The sequence below is a fragment of the Uloborus diversus genome, chromosome 5, assembly GCF_026930045.1.
Source record: "Uloborus diversus isolate 005 chromosome 5, Udiv.v.3.1, whole genome shotgun sequence".
Lineage (NCBI taxonomy): Eukaryota > Metazoa > Arthropoda > Arachnida > Araneae > Uloboridae > Uloborus > Uloborus diversus.
Window position 1 is genome coordinate 58,415,774 of NC_072735.1, and position 24,999 is coordinate 58,440,772.

The 24,999-nt window shown below is 32.6% G+C and overlaps 1 protein-coding gene across 1 annotated transcript in view; it reads right to left on the bottom strand.

Moving 5' to 3' along the window:
• Positions 1-5,505: 5,505 nt before the first annotated feature.
• LOC129222940 (rho GTPase-activating protein 24-like) overlaps positions 5,506-24,999 on the bottom strand; it is a 41,924-nt gene continuing 22,430 nt past the window's right edge. The window contains exons 8-9 of the mRNA XM_054857500.1: positions 21,562-21,623; positions 5,506-7,614 (exon numbers count right to left, since the gene is read on the bottom strand). Of these exons, the coding sequence (XP_054713475.1) occupies positions 6,017-7,614; positions 21,562-21,623 (1,660 nt within the window). The 3' untranslated portion in view covers positions 5,506-6,016. The remainder of the gene's footprint in view (positions 7,615-21,561; positions 21,624-24,999) is intronic.

Genomic DNA, 24,999 nt, shown 5'->3' on the forward strand with positions numbered 1-24,999 from the left:
ACTTCATCAGTTTTGTTAATCCTTCTCTTTCAGTCCATTTAATTTGAACCGTTATTGCCTATGCATTTTAAAGGAGTTGCAGAATATTCAGTTAAATTGGGGTCATTCTTTCTCAGAAGCAAATATGCAAAATTTCCTTTTTACTCTAAAATTAAAAAAACTCTTGTTAGTATCGATGTTTCTTGCAGGACTGCCAGGTAAGAGGGAAAATGCCCAGCTCCCACTCTGGAGGGTTTTAGAGATTCCGACTCTTTTACCCCTGAATCAGTCTGACTCTGCTCACATTGGCCAAGTTGCAGATTTTGAGAGAAAATGACCGACTCGGACTCTTGAGCCTTTTACTCCTTCACTCCAAAATCAGTCCAACTCAACCACTCCAACTTCACAGCCCTGGTATTACAATGCAAAATAAAATCAATGAAAATGCATAACAGTAAATAGCATTTTTATGTCTAAACTCAATGCAAGATTTAAAAAAAAGGACAGTCAAAGGAGTGCAAAAGGAGCACGATTTTTGCTCCTTATAACCAAATGCTGATAAAAAGCGGGTTTTTGAAAAAAACGTAAAAATTTAAACACATGTTTTGTGCCTTGTTTGGTTTCTGTACAGTATCAAAGAAGTTGTTTAATGTGCTTAGAACTCTTATCTAATTTCTTTCTTGCTTTACTGTTTTTCGAGAAATCTCATGGTTTGAAAACCATTGTCATTTGCACCCGACTTCCAAAATAGTTTGAAGTTATTCAGCACATCAACAGCCATTAACTGTGTTGAGCTTGAAATTCTTCACATTTGTCATTGTTGTCACTTTCATAATTGTTTTCATCCACTTTAGTTTGATTTTGAGCTACAATAACCTTGGAAGTGATCACGTTGGCAGCAACTACTCGACAAGTATTTTTCAAATGCTTTAAAGGAAAGTGTAGTAATCTTTTGTTCTCAGTTGGGGCATGCACAGAGCTTCAGTAATGGAGTTACCACTGCACCCAGGCCCATCGTTTAAAAAACTGGGGGGGGGGGGGGAGCAATCCTTCCCCTAAGGGTGCTCCTTTTTTGTTTAAATTTTGTGGATGAAATATAATTTTAGATGTATGTATTAAGGAAAATTTTCTAAATTTAAGTTTTTAAAAAAAATAAATTCTTTAATCTATTTTTAGTGCCACTCGAGGTGCACTATTGCATCTTGTAGTTTTTTTTTTCCTTTCCTCTTGTTCCTTTTTCTTTCCTCTTCTTTATTTATGCTATAATGGGGTAATGCGGTAACCCTGGTGACACCGTGCGCACGCCTCAGTTTCTCAGGATTGAAAGCATGTCATTAACAGCGGTTGACTTTGGAAAGTTAAAGGAATTTTCCAAGAAAGGATAAACTGAGCTGGAAGTCAATAGAAATTTTATGAATAACAAAACATTGCTGGCGGGGTTTGCTTGTTAAAAGCGAGTTATGCTCCCGTAGATTTAACATTGACCAACCTAGTAAATCTGATTTCCTCGTTAAATCTGGGTTCCTGGTTAAATCCTCAAAAGGGTTGCTATGGGTTTTCGTTAAATCAGGGCTTGTTATAAGCAAGTTGAACTGCAATAGTACAGAAACCATTTAATCCGCCAATTTTAAGTATTCTGATATGATTGCAAAATAGATGGAGCTAATTTCTTTTCTCAATATTTTAACAGTAATAGCAACACTAGTTACTTAAAAATTGAATAATCGATTCAAATTTTAAAACATTTTAATTTTCAAATTCAAAATTGTTTTAGAAGTTGTATTTTTTGCAAGTGTCAGGGTAGCAGAAATGATAGAAACTAAATCAAAGTTTTGTGAAATATAATTGTAAATGACAAAATGTTTTTTATATTCAAAAATAATCAAAATAAATCTAGCTTTAATTAAGTTGAAGCATAATTGTAGCAGGTGTTATGGGTTCAAACAACTTTATTTGCAAAAAGATTTATTTTTCTTCAAACATTTTTCTTCACGTTTTTTCATTGAAGATTTCAAATCGTTATGACAAATGCTTGTCCCCACCCCCTTCCATTTATTTTTTCTATGATGAGGCAGCAACTTGTACATGGTTGAAACCTACTACTTTTGACTTTTCCAAATTCCATTCTAATTTAATTCTTGTTCTTCATTTATATACTGGATGTTTTTTTACTTCCTTTTACAAAAAAGGAAGTATTGTATTCACAAAAAAAAACTTTCACTCAAAAATCGGCCTTAATTTCCATTTTGCTCGCCCCCGAATGAATTTTGAGTTTTCTTTTCAACCCTACCACATGTGGATATATGCCTGACTTAAAGACACCCAAAAAATCCATTTTGACAATCCCCCAAGTAAATTACCAGTTTTCTTGCGACATCTTTATGTATGTATGTCGCATAACTCAAGAACGGTATGTCCTAGAAAGTTGAAATTTGGTATGTAGACTCCTAGCGGGATCTAGTTGTACACCTCTTTTTGGTTGCATTCAGATGTTCCAAAGGGGGTCTTTTGCACCTTTTTGGGGGGAAATCAATGTTAATTTCAATGCAAACTCAAGTGGTGTTATAATTTGGCAAACACTATCACAAAGCTTTTGGTCGGCAAGAAAAAAACTCCAAATTTGGCGTCTTTTATTTATTTATTTATTTATTTTAAGCTGGTTTCAATTTGGCCACTATTGGTGATAGTTAGAGAGTTAATCATTGAATCACATTAAAATTGCCAATGTTGGGAAAATTAATCTCTATAAAACATTTTTTGCTTCCGTTCGCAACAAACTTGGGATGAAAATATTTAAAGTGTTTCTTTGCTTACTCCAAGTCCAAGGCACTATTATCATTAAATTAGCATAAAAGGAAGTCATGTGATGCACACATCAGCTCGTTTTAAAATGATTTGCAACTTGCGCCATTTATACTGCCTTAGGGACGTAAAGAGCAATAAATGCAAATTTTTCCTTTTTCATTTTATTGTCATCTACTGTAAGTTAGCACTATTATGCAAACTTTGCTTTTTTGGTTTCCACTGAAAAAAAAAAATCTAATTCTAACATTATCCTTTTACTAGTATTGAACACAAAACGTGTTTTTTCAAACATCACCAAAAACTCGTTTCTGCAGATACTGCCATTTACCGGCCCACAACCAAATAATTCATACTATAAAAAATACAGATCTTCAATTAGATGTTTAGTTTTATTGCACTTGAAAGCCCACCTGTAAATAATTTCATTAACTCTTTTTAATGAAAAGGAATGTATTTCTTTACTTTGTACAGAAAAAACAAATTACTGGAGTTAGCCAAATCTACCTTACTGTACAGTAGAACGCAAAAAATCTGAATACATTCCCATGAAGTTTTGATAAACTCAAGAAAATTTCAAAGCTTTCTCAGCTGAAAAAAATTTTTTTTTAACGAGTTAAAATCTTTTTCCTTAGAGAAATTAAGTTAATATTCTTTGTGTGAAGTTAGTATTTTCTCTCAGAAGTTCATTCAATTCTCTTCGTTTTATTTACTGTTTTTTTTTCTGATCTTAGAATTGTCTAGCAGGGCTAAACAATTCCAAGCATTACCAAACATTATTTTGATCCAACAGCTTGTCTTTAGAATAAAAGGCTATTTTTATAAATTGCAATACTTTTTTTAAAAAAATAAATAAAAAATATATAGTCTCATCCTATTTTTTTTCCCCCACAAGCCTGCAATAATAAAATACCAGTTTTGAACTTTTTTGTACCAAATTCATTTCTAAGTTTTGTAAGAGTCCAATCCACAAGAAGGAGATTGGAGGCATTGGAGAAAATCTATCAATTGATACTGAAATGTATGAGCTATATTGGTTTTCCTAAAACCTTTTCATCATACATTTGCTAGGACATCCTGAACTGAGACGAAACTTCCAGGATATGATCAAGATTCAGCACAAGCTATTAGAAGGTAAAAGGAATTTGGCTGTTTCAGGCAAATATTAGCTTAAGATAAATAAATACCTTTGTGCTGAAAAGTAAAATAAGAAATAACAATATCAAAAAGCAAATTGCAGACACGTGTTTCAGCGTAAGGAACGCCTTTTTCAATGCAAAAAAAGGAGCTTATGGATGAAAAGAAATCCTATAAAAGCCAAGAGCCAGATAAGCAAACAGTTAAAAAAAAATAAGGGATTAACCAAACACCAATGAGAAAATTGTAAACTAATAGGAATGCAAGCAAAGGGTAAGAGCTCTCTCACAGGTACCATAAAACTGAAAGAAAGACTTCAATTGGATAAAGATTAAGCCACAAAGCTTAAAAAAAAAAAAAAAAGAAAACATTAATAACCAGAAAAAATGATAAATAGAAGAAATGGAGAAACAAAAAAAAGTGAAAAATAAACCAAGCATGATAGATAAAAATAAATGGAAAAATAAAAATAGAAAAGTATGCAAAATAGAAAAAATGGATGGGAAAAGGACCATGTTAAAGATATGGAAGCCAGACATTGGAAAAATGCAGAACTGTGATAAGATCATTAACTAAGTTAGAATTGTTCCTCAAAATATGGAAAGATTCCCAAAAGTCAAAAACTGATGAATTGGGATTTTTGGATAATTTGATAAAAGTTAAAACTAAAAGAGTGATTTGAATCCCAACAATGTTGGGCAATATTAGTTAAATGTTGTTTTTTCACATAATTTTGATGCTTTTTCAGGCAAAATTTTAAAGCATGCCAAATCTGTCCAATATAGGCAAGTTTACAAATACAATTAATTTTATAAATTCTACAAAGTGTCATCAAATATATTTAGATAATTTATAATTAATCCTTGAGAATTGATCAATGTAGTTTTACTGAAAAGAAAAAAATGATACATACAAATCCTGACATAAAAGAACTTTTAGATGGATAAAATACTTGTAACTAATTGGTTTAATTGCTAAAAAAATGTGAAGAAAACTGCTTTGAAAACTGGATTAAGTTTTAATATTCATAACTGTTTTTCAGCGCAACAAATTAATTTAAAGGAAAATTTCTAAACCTATTTTAATTAAATTTATAATTTTATCTTTAACTAATGTGATTGATACCATGTGTAAATTATAGTTAAATAATTCCTTATCATGAGGAAATCTTATAGAAAATATCAATAGTGACTGTATTTGATAATAATGTCAGTACTTGACAGTTTTCGACATGTCACATCAAAAACAGGTTTTAGGATGTCAAAAACCCAACTCTGAGTTAGATGCCTGTTATTTTTTTTGTTTCAGAAAGTGAAAAAATAAGTAATAAAAAGAGAAATGAAAACGCTTTTGGGTCGCTCTAAGCTCAAGTCAAGAAATTGAACATTTTTTTTAACACACACAAAAATGAAAACATTTTGAAGAATCTACAGAAAGTTACAAAAATTCTTTATTGCATACCAAAAACAGTAAAACTCAGTTATGATTTTATTTTACTGAGCATTTCAATTAAGTACATTTATTTCAATATAAACTTTTTAAAAACTATAGAACACTAAATTACAAACAATTTTAATCAAACAGTTCAATTTTTGAAAAATATCTTTAAAAAGAAAACATTTTAAAACAGTATTGATGAAATTTTAAGCAACAAGTTATAAAATATGATTAAAGTTTTAATAGGAAGACCTCAAACCATTTGACAAAACCTATATAATATATTAATTTGTCACACATTAAAAATACATGGTTCTATATTAAAAACTAAATATTCTACTTCCATCTCATAGTGTTCATATTTAAAAATATAAACATTAATTTTCTTACAAATTCATTATTTCAAATACTATATTTTAAAAAAAAGAATAAAATAAAAAGACAAACTAAGGCATGTGAACTCAAAATATGTAGAAAGAGTTCTTAGATACAGATGTATTTCTTAAACAGTAAAAGAATAACTAGCTTGAAAAAATAATTTGAAATTTTAATAAGAAAGATAAATTTGTGCAAACTAGTGATCAATATATATATCACAGATGTAACAAAATAAACACTTCAGATCAGTTAATACCAAATATTTTATGAGACATACAAATTGTTACATTTCATACTGCCATTCATCCAACATTTGATCAGACTTCAAATTTTCAAAGCTTAAGGCACTACCGGTTTCAAACACAAGAGAGTGTTCTTTGTTAGATGATACTCTTTGGTCTTTCAGAGCATTAGCTAAAGATGAACATCTATACACACATGGTTTGGGCGTTTGTTTACGCTTTTTAAAAATCACCGGAGAACTTTCTGATCGTGAGACTTTTAATGTTTTATGTGGACCACGATCCGAAAAAGAATTCCTTTTCTGTTTTATTGGACTTGGAGCTTCTTGAGTTTGAAATATGTCTTCATCTTTAATTTTCATTGGAGTAATAGAGTCACTTTTTTCAGCAATAGAATTTTCCACTTTAGAGCTTAAATTTGTAACTTCTTTCAAAGGATAACTTACTATAGGAGAAGCAAAACTTAAATCACAGTCATTAAACTTTGGTGGTGGGGGTAAAGGTGTTTTAATAGACTTAGTTTTATTTTTGAAACGTGGAGTTGAATCATACCCATTTGAAATTTGTAATTTTCGATTTTCGGATGCATTTCTTCTAACCAATTCGTTAGGATTTTGAGTACAATTTTGAAGGGGAATTTCATTTCGAAGAGAATAAGTACGGTGACATACATTTAAAGGAGTAGAAACTTTGCTAGCATTAGGTGTGCTATGAGTAGGATTTCGCACGTGGCGATCATATAAACTTACTTTTGCCTGTACATGCCCTGACTTATTTCTCAATATCATTGCTATACTTTCTCTTTTATTAAAAATTTCTTCCTCGTGCTGTATCTTCTCTAGAAACTTTTCCCCACTCACCCAAGTTTCTGCATTTTCTTTCAATACTTCTATATTTTCTGGAGCTTCCTTTTTCTTATTATCAATGAAACAGGAATCCGAAGAAATGTTTAAATTCTCTTTGGCATTATCAATTGTAAGCACTTCATTTAAAGCTTGCGAAATGCTAGATAACTCTAACTTATTCTTCGCAGGATTTGGAAAAGAATTGGTTCTGCTAATTTTCAAACTATTTTTACCTCGACGAATCTTACTATCAGAGTTGCTTGACATCCTCAATCTACCTTTTTTAGATCTCTTACTTCCAGTGCTGTTTTGATTTACATCCATTTCCAGATTTATATTGGAATCTTCATCTTTGAAAATAGAATCACAAATCTTAGCATTAGGTGTTTTAAGACAACTATTATCAGTGAAAAAGCTATTGGATGTAATTGGTGAAAAAGGGAGACATCCTACTTCATTATTCCCAGATACATTTAATTCAGAAGCAATATTTACCTTTAATAAACTCTTTTCAGTATTAAACTCCAGAGAAACCTCACTACCAGATGAAATTCTAGCATCTTTATTAGTTTTATTACCAGCAGAGAGCATAGATTCATTGCTGAGACGAATATTTAAATCTCTTGGCAAGCCACTTTTGACAGTGTTTGGTCTTCCTCTAACAATGGAGCCTTTACGACTGCTGTTTCTTCTAATCTCATTAGGTTCTTTTTCAGATTTTTTGCAATTTGTGCTGTTTCGTGCACTTGACGCAGTAGAGCGAGATCCTTCTTTGTACGAAGCTCGAGTTGGAGCTAGTCGGGTTTTAACGTCGTTTTCCAAACTCTTCACATGCGTGACTGCATTTTTTCCAGATGTACTCTTAGATCGTTTAACAATAAAGGCTTCCTGCCTTGTTATGTTGTTTTTTCGCAAAGTTTTTGTTTCTGAAGCACATGTGCTTGAAAGCTTGGAACCATTACGTTTTAATTCCTTTCTTGGAGATGAAATAAGTGCAATCTTTTCAGTAGTAGGTGAAACTGTTTTCAAATTCTTTGAGCAATTTCGCCTTAATCCTTGTTTTGAAGATGTAACAGGTGCCAGCTTTTCAGAGGTAGATTCAGTTGAATTTAAATATCTTGAATTATTTCTTTTTACTCCATTTCTCTTAGATGAAATAGGAGCAAGTTTTTCCAAAGTAGTAGGTGCAGTAATTTCACGCTTTGAAGCAATACGTTTCAGCCCCTGCCTAGGAGAAGAATAAGGCACCAAGTTTTCTGAGACTGATTCAATGGCATTCAAACATTTGGAACTATTTTGTTTTAAACCGTTTTCTGCAGATGAACTACCTATCAGTGTAACAGTTGGACTTAGTTTTATTTGAGAAGTACCCTTTTTTATTTCAGTTTTTCCTGAGAGCTCTGGTACACTTCCATTTATAAAAGCACATGCTTCAGCATCCTTATTACTGGAAGCATATATTGCCATAGGGAAAGAAGACTCATTATTATCATTTCTAATAAATCTTTGCTTCTGTGGAGTAGCATAAAAGTTAAAGTTACTAACAGACAAAGAGCTCACATCTCTTTGAGATGTTTTGGGTGTTTCAGAATGGCCATCTGATAAGGAGCTCACATTGATTCGGTCTTGTTCAATAAATAAACTCCTTCGTTTGCGAGAAATTTGTTTCTCTGCAGAAACAGACTTCAGCTCTAAAGAAGTTTTCCCATCATCAGTTCCTTCAGAGACTTTATTAGAACGTAAGTAATATGGGGACAAGCTTCGTCTTTCAGGAAAACAAGTATATGTTGAACCTGAAGGCAAAACAGAAACTTTTCTGAGTTCTTCCTTCGGAACTTCCAGGAAACTGGGCACCGAGTTTTTAAAACTTGATGATCCAGCTATTATACCTTCAATAGTAGATTGCGAAAGCAATGGAGACATATCAGTTCTTTCTGGAGTTATTGGAACCTATAAATTAAGATACAATTGAATGAGTTATTTCAATTTTTTAAATTACTTACACAGGTATTTACTCCTAAAAATAAATACCCGGGTATTTTACATCACTAATTGTGCATAACTTAAAAAACAATCCTTTATAGAATTATAATTGTAAAAAGAATGTTAACATCATACATTGTTGTAGGCTGAAATTTTGTTCCATCCCTATTTTATACTAATAAAATTTAAATACCTCAATTTCTTTTGTTCCCGATTCTTTTTCCTGGTACATTGCAGATTTTTCACCAGCATTTAATGCCAAATCTTTTGACTCTTGAGAATTTTTTCTAAACGCATTTAAAAGGAAAAATGTATTAAAATTAAATGAGAAAAAAAAGGAAAACATTGAACAAAATTTAGTTTTTGAATTAAAATTTTGATAAACAGTTAATACATATTCAACACTTTACCTTCTCTTTTCCTTTCTTCTTAGCAAGCCAAATGACTTTTTGCGAGTGTGAGCCCTGCTTGATTTTTCACTTTTTACAGGTGTGTCATTGTCAACTGAAAAAATAAATAAAATGTATATCCATACTAGCAAACAGATTTAGATAACTTTTGAATTTATACTCCACATTTTTCATTTATTTTGACGGAAAAAGCAAAATCAAACACACAATTACTATGGATGTCACTATATGAAAATTCAACATAACAGTATTTGATAGGAGTCATTCATCAATCAGATGCCAATGCTAATAAATATATCAAGCAATATTTTTTAAAATTTTTTGAAGCTCATGATGATAAATTGGAGGACAAAATTTGACAGGACAGGACATGGTTTGTCAAATTTTGTCTCTGGCATCAATAAAGCATAAAAGGATAGATCATCATGTACCTACTTTTTAGTTGTTTTTTTAAAACAGTATTCCCTTTTTTAATTTGCTTTTACTTCTTGCTTTTACTGTGTTTAATAAGATTACTAAACACAGCTTAAACACTTATCCATTGCTGACTATTACCATCTCATTTAAATTATTTAAAGTTTTTTAGTTATTTTAATGTTTGCTATTTTCAATTTATTACTATTTTATGTTCCATTTCATGCAAGAATCTACTTGCATTGCTACTTTCACACACACAAAAAAAAAGTTTTGAAACAATTTTTAAATTATTTTCAATAGGTATATACAGTGAAACCTGTGTATAACAATACTGTCTATAACAATAAACCTGTTTATAACGATATTTTTCTTGTCCCCAGCAAAATGTCCTCATAAATAATGAAACAGTCTATAACAATAACCTGTCTATAACAATATTTTTTTGAGGTCCTCACGGTATCGTTGTAGACAAGTTTTACTGTATATAGTTGGTTCTCTATTATATGCTTAAACTAGCTGCGTCCTCCATCTTCGCACAGTCTACCACGAGAATAAAAGTTATTTCAAGTGAGGCATGTTCAACTATCAGGCAAAAGTGAAAGAAAAAAATATATAGTGTACTATTTCTGGTCAAAATAATGACAGAAACCTCTAAAATTTGGACATTAGTCAATAAATATTTGCATTCAAATAACAAAACTTCATATACAAAGTTAATGCTCCCCTAAAAACCCCAATTCCCAATTAATAAGGTGAAGGGTGATTAGAATAAATGCAAGAGTCCCAAAATTGCATCAACAGATCCTATAAATTCTTATTAGAATTTGAACAGTCTCAAAAAAGCCCCAGTACAATCTTGACATTAGTTCCCAAAAAACCTTTACTTGAGTGAGGACAACAGTCCTTAAAAATCCACATCAGGGTTAGGACGTCAGTCTCTAAAAAATACTATGAGAACAATAGCTCCCCAAACGCTCCATCAGAAAAAGGAAAACATTCTGTAAAATTCCCATAAGGACACCAGTTTATAAAAATCCTGTTAAAAGAAGAGTTAGTTTTCAATATATAACTTCAATAATCCCTCTAAAAATATCTATCTGGAGAAGGAAAACAGTTCCAAAACCCTCTTCCAGAATAAGGAAAAAATTCAAAATAAGATCAACATTCTCTCTTTTAAACCTCATCAGAATTAGAATAATAACTTCAAAAAATTCCCTTTTGATTAAGTTCAATGTTCTTTAAAAGTCCCCGTGAGAGTAACGACATGAATTCTTCAAAACCCACATCAGCATTAACCATCTTTATCTTTACTGATAATAAAGCTCAAAGTTTGTCTGGATATCTGTCTGGATCTCAGTCGGGATATCTCTCTGTGACGCGTATAGCGCCTAAACCGTTTGGCCGATTTTCACAAATTAGTTTGTAGCAAAGGGTGTGCAAGTCGAAGCGATTTTTCGAAAATTCGATTTTGTTTCTTATCTATTTCAATTTTAAGAACATTTTACTGAGCAAAATTATCATAACGTGGATGAGTAAAATTCCAAATTATCATAACGTGGAACTGTAACACGGGCAAGCAAATGAACATAGCAAATTTGCAAGAAAGTTATCATCCATTATTTGTAAATATACAGGCAAACCAAATGACCTTTTATTTTCTACCACGGGCAAAGGCGTGTGGATACCACTAGTTCTTAAATAAAACTAATGGCAAATCTAAAAGTCTCGATCAGATTAAAGCGTGATTAGTAAAAGTCTTCATTAGTGCTGAAATCTCTGATTATCTTCTGCCAGCAGTACAAAAAAATTAGCAAATCACAAGAAAAATAAACAAAAAGGAAGAACTTTAAATCACCCCACTACAGGAAAAGTCTCAAAACAAAAGCAAAAATTTTATTTGTTCACACTCAAGGCAAAAATGGCAACAGATATTTTTTCAACCATTTTTTTCTCAATAACTTCTTCTTCATGCTAATTAGCTCGCACAGACTATTTTAAATATCCACTTTAAAATTGATTTCACATGCTTAAAAATTTTTACAATATTTTTCCTGGTTAATTTAGGCACTTAGTGTTTCTGAGACGTAAGAAAATCTCTAAAGGAAGTTTTTTTTTATGAGCTTTCCCATGAAACTAAAATTGAGATTATGCAAAAATTATTTCTAGTTAAAAGAGCCATTTAATGCTATTTTTGGTTCCTAAGTGAAATTTGAACTGTTCAGTATTTTTTTATGGTTCTAAAAACCCTTTTAGGATCTTTTCCAGTTACAAAATTACGTCTTTGACAAATTTAGTCAAGATCAGATGTAAACTGGATTTGTATAAGGGAACATACACTTTTTTTGGAAGATATAGTTATTAAACAGAGGATCAATTGAATGTACAGAAACTTCCCAAATTATCTACAAAATTAAGTGGTACAGTACTAGTGGAAAAATTAATTTTGCGGATAATCTGCATATTAGCTAAACAACAATTCTAGTGCAAACAATAGCCAAAAAAATCAATATCTCTCACATATACTTTTGCTAAAAACAAAAATTTATGTAAAAACTTAAAAAGAATCAGTCATTACTGCAAAAAGATTACAGACATGCATGAGCAAGTCCTGCTAACAGATTAATTAAAACAAACCAAGCTAGGTTATGCTAAAAATGTGTGGGGGGACTTTTCCAATAAAACTGGTCTGTGGTCATTTGTTTACATATATAAACGGAGTATAGATGTAAAAATCAGGTTTCAGTGACATTGTTCACACACAAAATTGGAAAAAAAATTCAAGGAGTATTCAAGGACTTTTCAAGGGTAACTTTTGTTAGCAACCTTTCAAGGTTAAATTTGCAGCTTACACTCACAAAAAATAAATAAATAAATAAAATAAATATGGAAATGATTAAAGTCGAATCACAAATTTTTTTTAGATATTTTATTTTAAAGCTCACATTCTATGCTGTTCCAGTTCTTTAATTTTAGCTTCAATGCACAGCAGACACAATTAACATCTAAAAGAAAACATCAGTTTTTTTCAAAAAGAAAAAAAATAGGTTACTTGTTCATTTCTTAAGTAAAAAATATGTTGCCAACTGCATCCAGACTAGCAGAAAATTCAAATTACAATAGCTTCTGCACATTCAAAGCAATCTCATGGGCCAATAAGCATATGTTCTTTACTGTCGGTGGTTGCCTTAGAAAATGTTGCCAAGAGTTTGGATTTTACCATTACCTTAACCTTAAACAATATCCATTCATAAAAAAAAAAAAAATAATAATGATGATAAAAATTCTTTTATTCTGTGGATAAAACACAATGAAAGCATGTTTTAGTTCTTAGAGTTACCAAATTCACAAAGTCTTAAGACTTTTTTTTTTTTTTTGCGATCAAAAGCACTATACTTAAACCTTTTCAAACAGAAGACAGGATTTTGCTGGTTTTAAAAGCATCAAAATACTCGGAAGAAGCATTTTATAGTTTCAATAAATTGTGGCAGCTTGCTGATAATTTATTCAGGTAAATTCTTTTAAAAAAGTCGATTTTTTAAAAATCTTTTCAGTTATTCCAATTGAGTTATTTATGTAAAACTAGCAAAAAATACCCAGCATTGCAGAGGGTCAGTAATAATTGTGAGAAACAATTTCTACTTTCATTCGTTTTTTGTTTTAACTGAAAGAACTCAAAACACAACGCTTTGAGGTGGTTAAAGATCAAGCTTCTTTCTCACCCATAAAAATAAAATAGCAATAAGTATAAAGAACGAAATAGTATTCAGTTAGAAGCGAAAGCTCGATATTAAAGCATAAAAAAATTTGAAGAATTTCCAAAATATGAACTAACAAAAACAAATATCACTAAAAATATATGTGTATTATTTATTTTATTAAATAATATCCACACACACACACACACACACACACACACACAAAAAAAAAAAAAAAAAAGCTCTCTACTATGTTTTTCTAAGTGTGCAAAAAGTAGAGTTCCCAAATATTTAAATGACTTGAAATTCATGTTTGCTCCAGAGAAGTCTTGATTTAAAATTTTCATTATGATTGCTATTAATATTGCTGTTGTAAGGCAATGAATTTTTGTAACACTGGGTTTTATATTTAATCATTTAATGGGGAAATTACATGAAATTTAGTGTTTTTCATCATAACCTTTTTAAACTAAGTTTTTTAGAAATAAATTATAGCCTGTGTTGCTATAATTGTTAATATTTAAGTGAAAATTAATATATTCTACAAGCACACAAAGATGAAAAACATGAAACTTTCAAAAAAAGTCCACCTTTTGGCCACCACTGTATGTTGCTCCCTGATAATGTAGCTATCTGTGGTGAAAAAATGGTTAAAATTGGTCCAGCAGTCATGAAGTTTACTCTGACATACATACAGAAGTAGCCATTTATGTATATAGATGAGGATACAATTCCTAAGAGAGCAATAAATTTCATGAAATGGGAAGATTGGGCGCCGACTATTGGGCGCCGGGAACTTTGGGTGGCGAGCATTTCGGGCGCCGGGAACTTTGGGCGCCGAGCATTTCGGGCGCCGGGAACTTTGGGCGCCGAGCATTTTGGGCGCCGGGAACTTTGGGTGCTGAGCATTTTGGGCGCCGGGAACTTTGGGCGCCGAGCACTTTGGGCGCCCAATGTTCCCGGCGGCGAATTTTGAAACGCTCTCAATGCTTACGTTACGGTAGCTACCGGTCAGTTAACCACGTGATAGCTAATGATCACGTGCTCCAATCAACTGCTTAGAACGGTAACCGGTTGATCATAGAACGCTGCGGTTAGTAACCAGTCGACCGGTGATGTTCGTCGAACGCAAGGAATGCTTGCGTTCGCCAAGCTCAACTGGTAGCTACCGGTTAATTGATCACATGACATTTAATGATCACGCAGCGGTTAGCAACCGGTTACTCAGTGGTCGACCCGTTAGGATCGCCGAACAAAACCAATTACAGTACATTGGCGAAATGAGAAATAAAAACGAGCGCGTTCTATTGAACAGCATGGTGACCTGGCTACATTAAAGCAACCCCGAGTAAAATGTAAACAGAGCCGCCCCTTTAAATTGTGAGGTAGAAATTGCAATGCGAAATATTGCTGTTTAAAGTTTTAGTTCATTTTAATTTCACGATTTACTGTTTTTTGTGTTGTGAAATATTTCCGTTTTCGTAGGGTTTCTTCTAAATCTTAAATTACGTCTGTATTGTTGTTATGTTTGGAACCCTTTCCCCCAACTACCAATCACTTCTGAAGTGCTCCAAATTCAGAGTTAATTACAATACAATATGAATAGCAACCCCTTCTGCAAGTTTTCCGGATTTTTCCCATGCCATGAATGTAAGGGAAAAAAACGGAAACGAACAAGTTCAAAGGGTTCAAGAATGCACTAGCCAAGGGCACTCACTTTGGCTCCCCTCCCCCCTCTAACTTAACTATCACAAGTGCTATGAATTCAAAGTCAATTATACAATATTTGCTGTAAACTTCTTTGATAGGGAACATTTTAATATAATTAAGATTTTGGTGCAATCTGCAAATTGTTATCAATTATCAGTTCATTCAGGCAAAATTAACAAGGCCAAAAAAAAAAATTTTTTTTAGAGCTCTGAATATATTATTATCATTAGCATACAAATGAACTCACCTATAAGACTATAATGATTTAGTACAGTTAAGGAGTGACACAAGCTCGGAGCATAAAATAATCAAAATGGAAAAGCTTACGGTTCCTGGGGCCAGTGACTACTGATTGCGAGTAGTTGGTGGTAGCCAAACGTGTCATTTTAATTTTTTCTAGGAAATGGGGGGGGGGGGGGGGGGAGTGTGCAAAGGCTGACACTGGTCGCTCAAATTCTCACCAGTCCCACAGAGCATAGGAGCAGTCACTCAACATCTTCCCACCCATCCTTTCCCCTTTTTATTTTATTTTTTATAAAACTAAAAACTGAGACAGAAGAAGGTGAAATTAAATTAAATGAAAAGGATTATATTCTTTCCTGAGATAAAATGTATTTCTTAGATTATTAAATGGTAGTATTTTTTACAGATTTTCTCACGACATTTTTATTGTTAAAAAACTTGATGAAATAACCAAAATCTTCAACATATTGTTCAGAGAAAACCAATAAATTAAAACATCAACAACATAAGAGAAGCGCACTCAGATTGTATTTCAGTTACTGTTAGGGAGAATTTCTAATCTAATAATATCTCCCCAATGTTTCTTTGATACTAGCAGAGTGAGTTCGGAAATAAGACTTAACAACTATTTCTAACTTGCATGAAGTTTATTTAAACAATAATGTAAATAGTTAAAACACGCTGTAAATGATAAAAATAAATACTAACAACATAATCTCTCCACATGCTACTTTTGCATGAGATAACTAACACTGCAATGCAAACTGCATGACTATTGACTAACAACTTTGATGAAGTAGACCCATTGGGAAATAAGCTAAGTCCAGCTCATCATTTCTAATAGATGCGAACGGCACAAACAAGCAAGTTCGCATACCGATCGAGCGACTGCCTACAACGACGAGAGATGATCGAAGAGAGAGCGAACTAAAGCCGCGAGCAGTTTAAATATCCCCCCGGGTCATTAGCATATCCGAGTCACGTGAACGGATACATCACTGCTATCGTTAAGCACACGTGCCTTCAGATTTCTTCTAGAAGCACCTATGACGTCATCCACAACGGAGTTCCCGCCAAAGGTGAACGAAAGTGAAACAAACATTCGGTCGATTCGACCAATGTGAATGAGTGCTGATAAGATTCTTTTACCCCAGTCATGCAGAATGATTGGTAATACATTATAAGTAAGGAAAAACATTATTTTACTGTTGGTGTTGTGGGGTGATGAGATAGGATTATTTACTGTTGTTATTAACAGGCATTTATGCCTAACAGTTACTATTCTCAAGAATATAAAAAAAAATCAACAGTCAAAGAAACTCATTTTGAAACAGCATGCATTATCTACCATGTTAAAATCTGCTCTGCGTCTCTTTCAATGTGAGTTTATTGCGAATGTTTACAGCAAGCAGAATTTTCCAAACATAACAACAATACAGACGTAAATTAAGATTCAGAAGAAACCCTACGAAAATGGAAATATTTCACAACGCAAAAAACAGTAAATCGTGAAATTAAAACGAACTAAAACTTTAAACAGCAATATTTCGCATTGCAATTTCTACCTCACAATTTAAAGGGGCGGCTCTGTTTACATTTTACTCGGGGTTGCTTTAATGTATCCAGGTTATTATGCTGTTTAATAGAACGCGCTCGTTTTTATTTCTCATTTCGCCAATGTACTGTAATTGGTTTTGTTCGGCGATCCTAACCGGTCGACACTGGGTAACCGGTTGCTAACCGCTGCGTTCTATCATCAACCGGTTACCGTATTAATATGAAGCACGTGATCATTAGATGTCACGTGATCGATTAACCGGTAGCTACCAGTTGAGCTCGGCGAACGCAAGCATTCCTTGTGTTCGACGAACCTCACCGGTCGACCGGTTACTAACCGCAGCGTTCTATGATCAACCGGTTACCATTCTAAGCAGTTGATTGGAGCACGTGATCATTAGCTGTCACGTGGTTAACTAACCGGTAGCTACCGTGACGTAAGCATTGAGAGCGTTTCAAAATTCGCCGCCGGGAACATTGGGCGCCCAGCATTTTGGACGCCGGAAACATTGGCCGCCGAGCATTTTAGGCCCCGGGAATACTGGGCACAATATGCTCGGCGCCCAAAGTTCCTGGCACCGGAAATGCTTGGCACCCAAAGTTCCCGGCGCCCAAAATGCTCGGCGCCCAATAGTTGGCGCCCAATCTTCCTAGACCGTAAATTTCATGCTTGCTCCAGAGAAGCCATGATTTAAAATTTTCATTCTATTAATATTGCTGTTGTGAGGCAACGAATTTTTGTAAGGGGTTTTATATTTAATCTTTTAATGGGGAAATTACATGAAACTCACTCTTTTCCATCATAACTTCTTTAAACTAACTTTTTTTTAAAATAAATTATAGCCTACAGTGGTGGCCAAAAGTGTGGACATTTTTTGAAAGTTTCATATTTTTCAATGTTGTGTGCTTGTAGAATATATTAATTTGCACTCAAATGCACATGTTTACATATCAAATTAAAGGTAATTTAATATAAAAGTTACTAAAAAAAAACTAAAAAACAAGCACAAATAGTTTTGAATAATAACGTGTTTTGTAATAAAAGCGTACCAGCGATCACAAACACTGTTCTAAAGACCAAACAAATGTCTAAGTTTAGTGTAGGTTCAAAGAATTATTGTTGTGGAAATATTTTGCGGAATGATGCATATTAGTGCAATTTGATTGAGATTCCTGTTTTTGAATATTTTAAGTACTTTTTTTAAAATTCAACTTATTTTAAACAATGTCACCAATAAGAAAAACTGTTTGGACAACTACAAAAAGAAGCCAAATTGTAATATTGAGAGAAAATGGCCTCTCTTATGGTGAAATTGCAAGACAAGTTGTTGGTTCAGTGACTTGTTCTTGTGTACGAAAGTTGTGTTCACATTACGAAAAAACGAAATCGGTGGAAAATAAGGCCAAATCAGGTCAAAAAAAATTCAAAGTGCTACTGAAAATAGAAAAGTTAAACGGATAGGCCTTCAAGATAGAAAAATTTCATCAGATGCTGTTAGATGTAAAATGAATGCATTGGGTATTGCAGTAAGTTTAAGAACAATAAGAAGAAGGTTATCAGATTTGGACTACAAGCCAGAATTCCAAGAAAAAAAACCATATTTAAATTAAAATCAATGCAAAAAATGAGTTAAGTGGGCAAAAGAACACAGGGTGGCGACAGGAACTGTGAAAAAAAGTTCCCTGACTTTTCCCTGATTATGTTCACCAAATTTCCTTGATTTACGTTACCAATGATAATGGTTTTCTTTTTTTGTTCTACTTGAAATCCATTGTATGTTTGTATAAAATGCAGTATTTTAAACGTTTTAAGCTGTGTAAAGTTGTTGATCTAAAGATATATTTTTAAAAAATGCTACTTTTTTAATAAAATGGTCAAAAAAACATTTCAAGTCAATTTTTTTGGGAAAAAAAACCTACAAAACAGTATATTAAATTTTTCTACATGGAAAGATTATAGAAAATTAAAAAAAAACAAACAAAAACTTTACTTCCAGAAACCACTTAGCATAAGAATTTTAAGAAACTATTAAAATTACTCTTAAAAACATATGTGTATTTATGATAGAACTAAAACGTAATTGAAATTATTTTGAACTAAGTTTTCAAACAGTATAATACTTGTTGCAAGAATAACAAGTAATAGTGAAAGAATAGAAGTAATGTAGTTATTCTTATACAACTACAGTTGGCTCTCTGTTTAACGACTTTCAAGGGACCACAAAAAATCGTTCTTAAGTAGAAAACGTCCTTAAATAGAATGCTTTTAACACTACAGTGGACCATCTGGGACCGTGAAAAGCTGTCATTAAACAGAGAGCCAACTGTAATTGACATATTTATGCAAAACAGATGAAACCATTTGACATCCATTCATAGGGAGCTTTTCTCTAATCAAGAACATAGGTTTTAATGAATGAATACAGCATTTTAGCAATAAAAAAATAAAGATATTTACTTAAGTACACAAGTTAACTCTATTTCAAATGATTTCAGTATGTAACGAAAAAAAATCTTAGATTGCTTTTGTAACAAACAAGTTTGAAATGCAAGGAAAAAAAAAGAAGAAAAAAAAGCAATTTACTAATTTCAAAATATATAAAAAGAAGAAGACAATTTGGTTATAAAATTAAAGAATCACTTAAATCTGTAGAAAAGAAAACCTTTATAATCTGCAGTGACAACAAATAGTATAGCGGCAAAAAAAAAGGTTTTTTTAAATTGAAAGTTCAATTTTAGCAATTAAATTAAAAAACGCGAAGAAGTAATAACTTTTAAGCTTTTATAGTATTAATTTAAAAACCAAAGATTTCTTCTTGAAATCGTGATTACAGTACGCTAATTAGTTCGAGACAATAGAATAAAGGCAAAGGAGCTAAGGCATTAATGAAGGCTTCCTCTTTGCCTGTATGGTTGTTTATTTTACGTAGCATTGAAAGCGTAAAAGGAAATTTCAAGCTAGGTAAAGTAAACAACTAACAGACACAGACTAAGCAATCTTAGGAAGTTCATCCTGTGGTTAATAAGTAAGATTCAATACTTTGACGTTGAGGAAAAAAGATGCACAAATATGCGGCAGTGTATAATCGCACCACATTAATTTTACCTTTTTTTTTTTGAACAGATAATTGGCGAAAAATGCGTAGGGAATTAGAACACTTAATTTTGTAAAGCAAAAAAAAATTATTTTTTTTCATAAAATAAATTTTCCCTGATTTTTTGTTATTTTTTCAAAATTCCCTGACTTTTCCCTGATCTCCCTGATCTGTCGCCACTCTGGAACATATTAAATGGTCAGAAAATCAATGGCAGCAAGTCTGTAGCGATGAGAGTAAAATATCGCTCTTTGATAGTGATGGTAGATAATATGTGAGACATAGAGTAGGTGAAGTGCTACATCCTGATTGCATTGAAGCAAATACAAAAAACCTAACAAATGCTATGATTTGGGCATGTTTGTCTGCAGATAGTTTGGGCCGAATTCAAGTGATTGATGGCATCCTGAATGCCAAAAAATACATTGAAACTGTCCTAGAACCAAAATTGATACTGCCCATCAGGGATCTCCTCCCGAACAAAGCACCATTTATTTTTCGGCACGATTCAACAGCATTCTACAGCAAAAGTATGCAAAGCATGGTTTCAAAGAAAATGAATAGATATATTACCATGGCCAGGAAACAGTCCTGATCTCAATCCAATTGAACATTTGTGGCAACGTTTGAAATTTCTTGTATGAAAAAACATCCCTCCAGTAAAAGACAACTAATTGAATCTATAATTGATTCTTGGCACCATGTGATTAAGAAAGATGAATTCTAAACACTCGTTCACTCGATGAAAAGAGACTGTAAAGCTGTCTTTAAAAAAAGGGTTATCCTACTAAATACTGATTATGTAACTATCACTTTAAAAAAATTTTAAATTTAAGATAGATAATATTAGTTGCATAACTTTGTTTGTAATACAGATATTTTAATATTATATTTGTTATTAAATTCCATATTAAATTACCTTCAATTTCACATGTAAACATTTGTATTTAAGTGAAAATTAATATATTCTACAAGCACACAAAGATGAAAAACATGAAACTTTCAAAAAATGTCCACACTTTTGGCCACCACTGTATGTTGCTCCCTGATAATGTAACTACCTGTGGTGAAAAAAAATGGTTAAAATTAGTCCAGTAGTTTTGAAGTTTACCAAGGACATACATACAGACGAAACCATTTATGTGTACAGATAATTTAATTTATGCATGTGTTGAATTGCGTCAAGCCATTACTTATAGGGAATGGAAACTATAAAAGGTGAGTCATTCTCTTATTTCTTATATCATATCATTTTCTCTGAGCTCTTAGCGGTTTTCCAGTGCCAAAGCGCATGTTGGCTGGTTGTTTTGGGGCTGAGATTTGCACCTGTGGGGAGTTGATGACTCCAATTTAATTTTTCCACGCTGAAGAAGTAGAATAGTTTTAAAAATATGTAAGAAAATGTTCGTTTAGCCCTACTATAAGACCGGGCTGTTCTAAACGTTACCCTGAGTGTTGTTGAAGGTCATTTTATGAATCTATTAGGTATGAATTCAACCCTATTTTCGATGAAAATCCCCTATTTTCTGCCCAGAATAAAATATACCTGTAGTATGTATATTTGTCTGAGAAATATGTTTCTTAATAAGCTTCTAATACCATTTTATTTAACCATAATATTTAAAACTTACTTTTGCCTTCTGGTGTCGACTTCAGAGCAAAATTTTTCCATTCGGTTCTTAAAACAGCTTGTCTGTAACGAAAAAAAAAAAAAAACTTTATACAAAAGTTTAGTGTTATCTCCTTCATTAAACAGGGTTCATACTAGTAATAGGCATTATCGAGATCTTGGGAATCGAGTACTTCTGATAATTGAGTGATTGATAATCGAGATCTTCCGAATTGAGTACTCGAGAGATTGAATTCTCAAGATCTATGGAATTGAGTACTCGAGTGATCAACTTCTCAAGATCTTTGGAATCGAGTAATCAAGAGATTGATTTCTCGAGATCTTTTGAATCAAGTACTCGAGCAATTGACTTCTCAAGATCTTTTGAATCGAGATCTCGAGATGTTTCAAATCGAGATCTCGAGACGTTTGAATCAAGTAGTTCATTTTCTGAGCTTTTTCAGAATTGAGTTGTCTGCTATAGGGGTGCCCACTAAAAGGGAGGAGGAGGCATGGTGCAGCCTGCACCGTTAGCCAGTTTTTCAGAGTGTTTTTTATCTCATTTTTGGGAGGAGTGGGGGCATGGCGCAGCCTGTGCCACTAAAATATTTAGGGCCCTTTTTTTGAGAGGGTTTTTTTTAATCTCATTTTCGGGAGGGAGGAGGAGAGGGGCTGCGATGGGTCATTATCAGTGAATTATATTTTTTAATTTCATTGGGATGAGAGTGGTCAGAGAGCAAAAAGGAGGAAATCAGAAAAAAAATTTTTATATTATGCAGAAAAGGGAGGAGATCAAAATAGTCCTTAGAGTCCATGATATTCCAAAATTCAGCAAAAAATGTCTTACCAGTTTCAAAGGTAATAAGATTTTTTTTCGCTAATTGAAATAATTTGGTAGTAATTAATACAATGCATGACACATGTTGTTCATAAAGCATAGTATTTATTTCTCAAATTTCATTTATAAAAAATATCAGAAAAATGGGGATAACTGTAGAAAATTATTTGCATAATTAACCTTTTTTAATTTTTTTTTATTTTTTAGCATACACATTATTGGAGTGAGAGGCAAATTGAAGGAAAGGAACTAAAATCTATGTTTTCTTCAAGGTATTAAAACTATGGTTTTGCTAATGTTGCATAATACTATCTCAGGATCAAAAGAACAACTTGAAATTGCATTTAATCATGAAATTACAAAAACTTTTACAGGCTGAAAAGCCTAAACTATCAGAGATTCATCATAGTTATTTTGAACACTTTCTTAAATACATTAAAAAAAGTAGCCCTGTCAAGTTTCAATACAATCCGAGAGATACTGGAAGTTGAACCACTTTTTTTTTTTTTGACTGACTTGCCTTTTTTCTAAAATAAATTTAAGAAATAAAAATATTATTGATATCTATACATATAATAAAATAAGATGTTTGTGTGTGTGTGTGTGGCGCGCTTCCCGGGAAAACGGTAAGGGCTAGAAAGATGAAATTTGGTATACAGTTGCAGTTTTTGCCGAAGATGTGCACCTCGGGCTTCGATTTTTGAAATTTTAATTAGAAAAAAAGTTATTTAATGTTTTATGTGTTTTTTTGCACTTTTTAGTACATTTTACCTCACAGACCCCGAAGCAAACGTACCACACAAATATTTTTTGTACTAAAGTGTAGGAAATTTAATTTCAAATATGATGAAGGAAAAAATTTTGAAGATAGAGCAGTTTTTGTATTTTTTATGAATTTTTGAAAAAACCTTCAATTTGCATTCTTTCCTGGGTTTTATTTTTTTCTAATATCATCCTGCGAGAAGTATCAAAGCCTCATTTCTAAAATTTAAGTTGGTAATAGTAAAAACATTTCGCCCTCTTCAGAAGAAAAAAGTTCTTAAAAATACGCAATAGTTTTTTTTTACAATTTTTTTAATGCTGAACACATCACGTCTTTCCACGCATCGGTCCAAAAAAAAGCGTTCTTCAATCTTTTATGTCTCTGACGTCACTATTTGGATTTCGATTCGATATTTAGGATGGAATCTTAATCACAAACAAATGTTAATCTTTTTTTTTTACCTATATAGTTTACTTCTACATTTTATGAAGTGATGACCCCGTTTTTTTCCGGCAGTGCTTGCTTTTTTTCTTTCTTTTTTTTTTTTAATTTAGGGATTGCATTTATTTCTTTTTCCATCCCCCCCCCCCGCCCAAACTGGACGTTTTGCTGTATCTATATTAGCTACATTTCATAGTTGTGCGCATTTATTTCAATAAAAACAGCGAGATTTTTTTTCTTTGTCAAACGCTACTTTTTGCACACAACGGGAAATTTTGGGGATAACTTTTTTTTTTTTTGCTCTACTTGAATAAAAAAAAAAAGCGATTTTTTGAGTGATCTTTGTTTTTATTAGGAAATGGGCGGGGAGGTTAAAATAAATAGAGATGGATAAGAAAGTTAAGAGATAGATCGTAAGGGTAGATAGCCGCCGAAGGCGGCAATCTTGGCTTAAAAATGTGAATGGCACAAAAAAGATAGAGATGGATTGATTAATACTGCTGTCAATTTTATTTAAACAGCCGCCGAAGGCGGCAAACCTGAAGTAAAAAGGTAAATGACAAGTTAGCCAAACAGCCGCCGTAGGTGGCTGCCTGCATAGAATGGCGAATGGCGCAAGAAGGCGAACCAGCTGGTCGCCGCAGAACGGTAAGATCTAGAAATTATTCTATTCAAATTAATAATAGTATAGATATAGATTGATTGATACCGCCACGAAATTTATTTAAGCAGCCGCCGAAGGCGGCAACCTTGGCGTAAAAAGGCGGACCAGCTGGTCGCTGCAGGCGGCTAGTAATGAATAAAATAATCAGATATAAAGTAGCATATGGTGAAAAATCCCTTCCAACATTAAAAATGACCGAAATATTTGCAGGATGCAAAAAGATTGAAATCTCAAACAAGGCATGCAATTTTAGGCGAAACACATGCTTGACATCGTTGGCATGTTTCACAAGCATGCGTTTTCAGCAGATATCGCAGAGGATGAAGCTTTGAGGAGGGAAATAGAAAAAAAAGGAAAAGGGGATTGAACATAATATAGTTTTCAAAAAATGAGGGACTTTTTAAGGGTTTTTTAGGGACCTTAATTTTGTTTAATGAAATTAAGGGTTTCTTAAGGGCTTTTTAAGAAAGTACAACTCTTGTTAAAAGAAAAGTTGAACCAGAAATTTATAATGCTGGAAAAATCATTCAATGTGCATAAATGAAAAAGTAATGTATGTACTATGTATATATTCATGAATTGATTACAGATATCATGTTTATTAAGTAATTGAATATTAGTAAACAATTTGGAACTAGGAATAAATTCTAGATCTTTTTCTTTCTTGCGTATTCACAATACAAAAATGCTAAAATTATTTTCTATTTAAAATTATACATTAATGTCGGAAAATAAACAATATTCATTCATAACC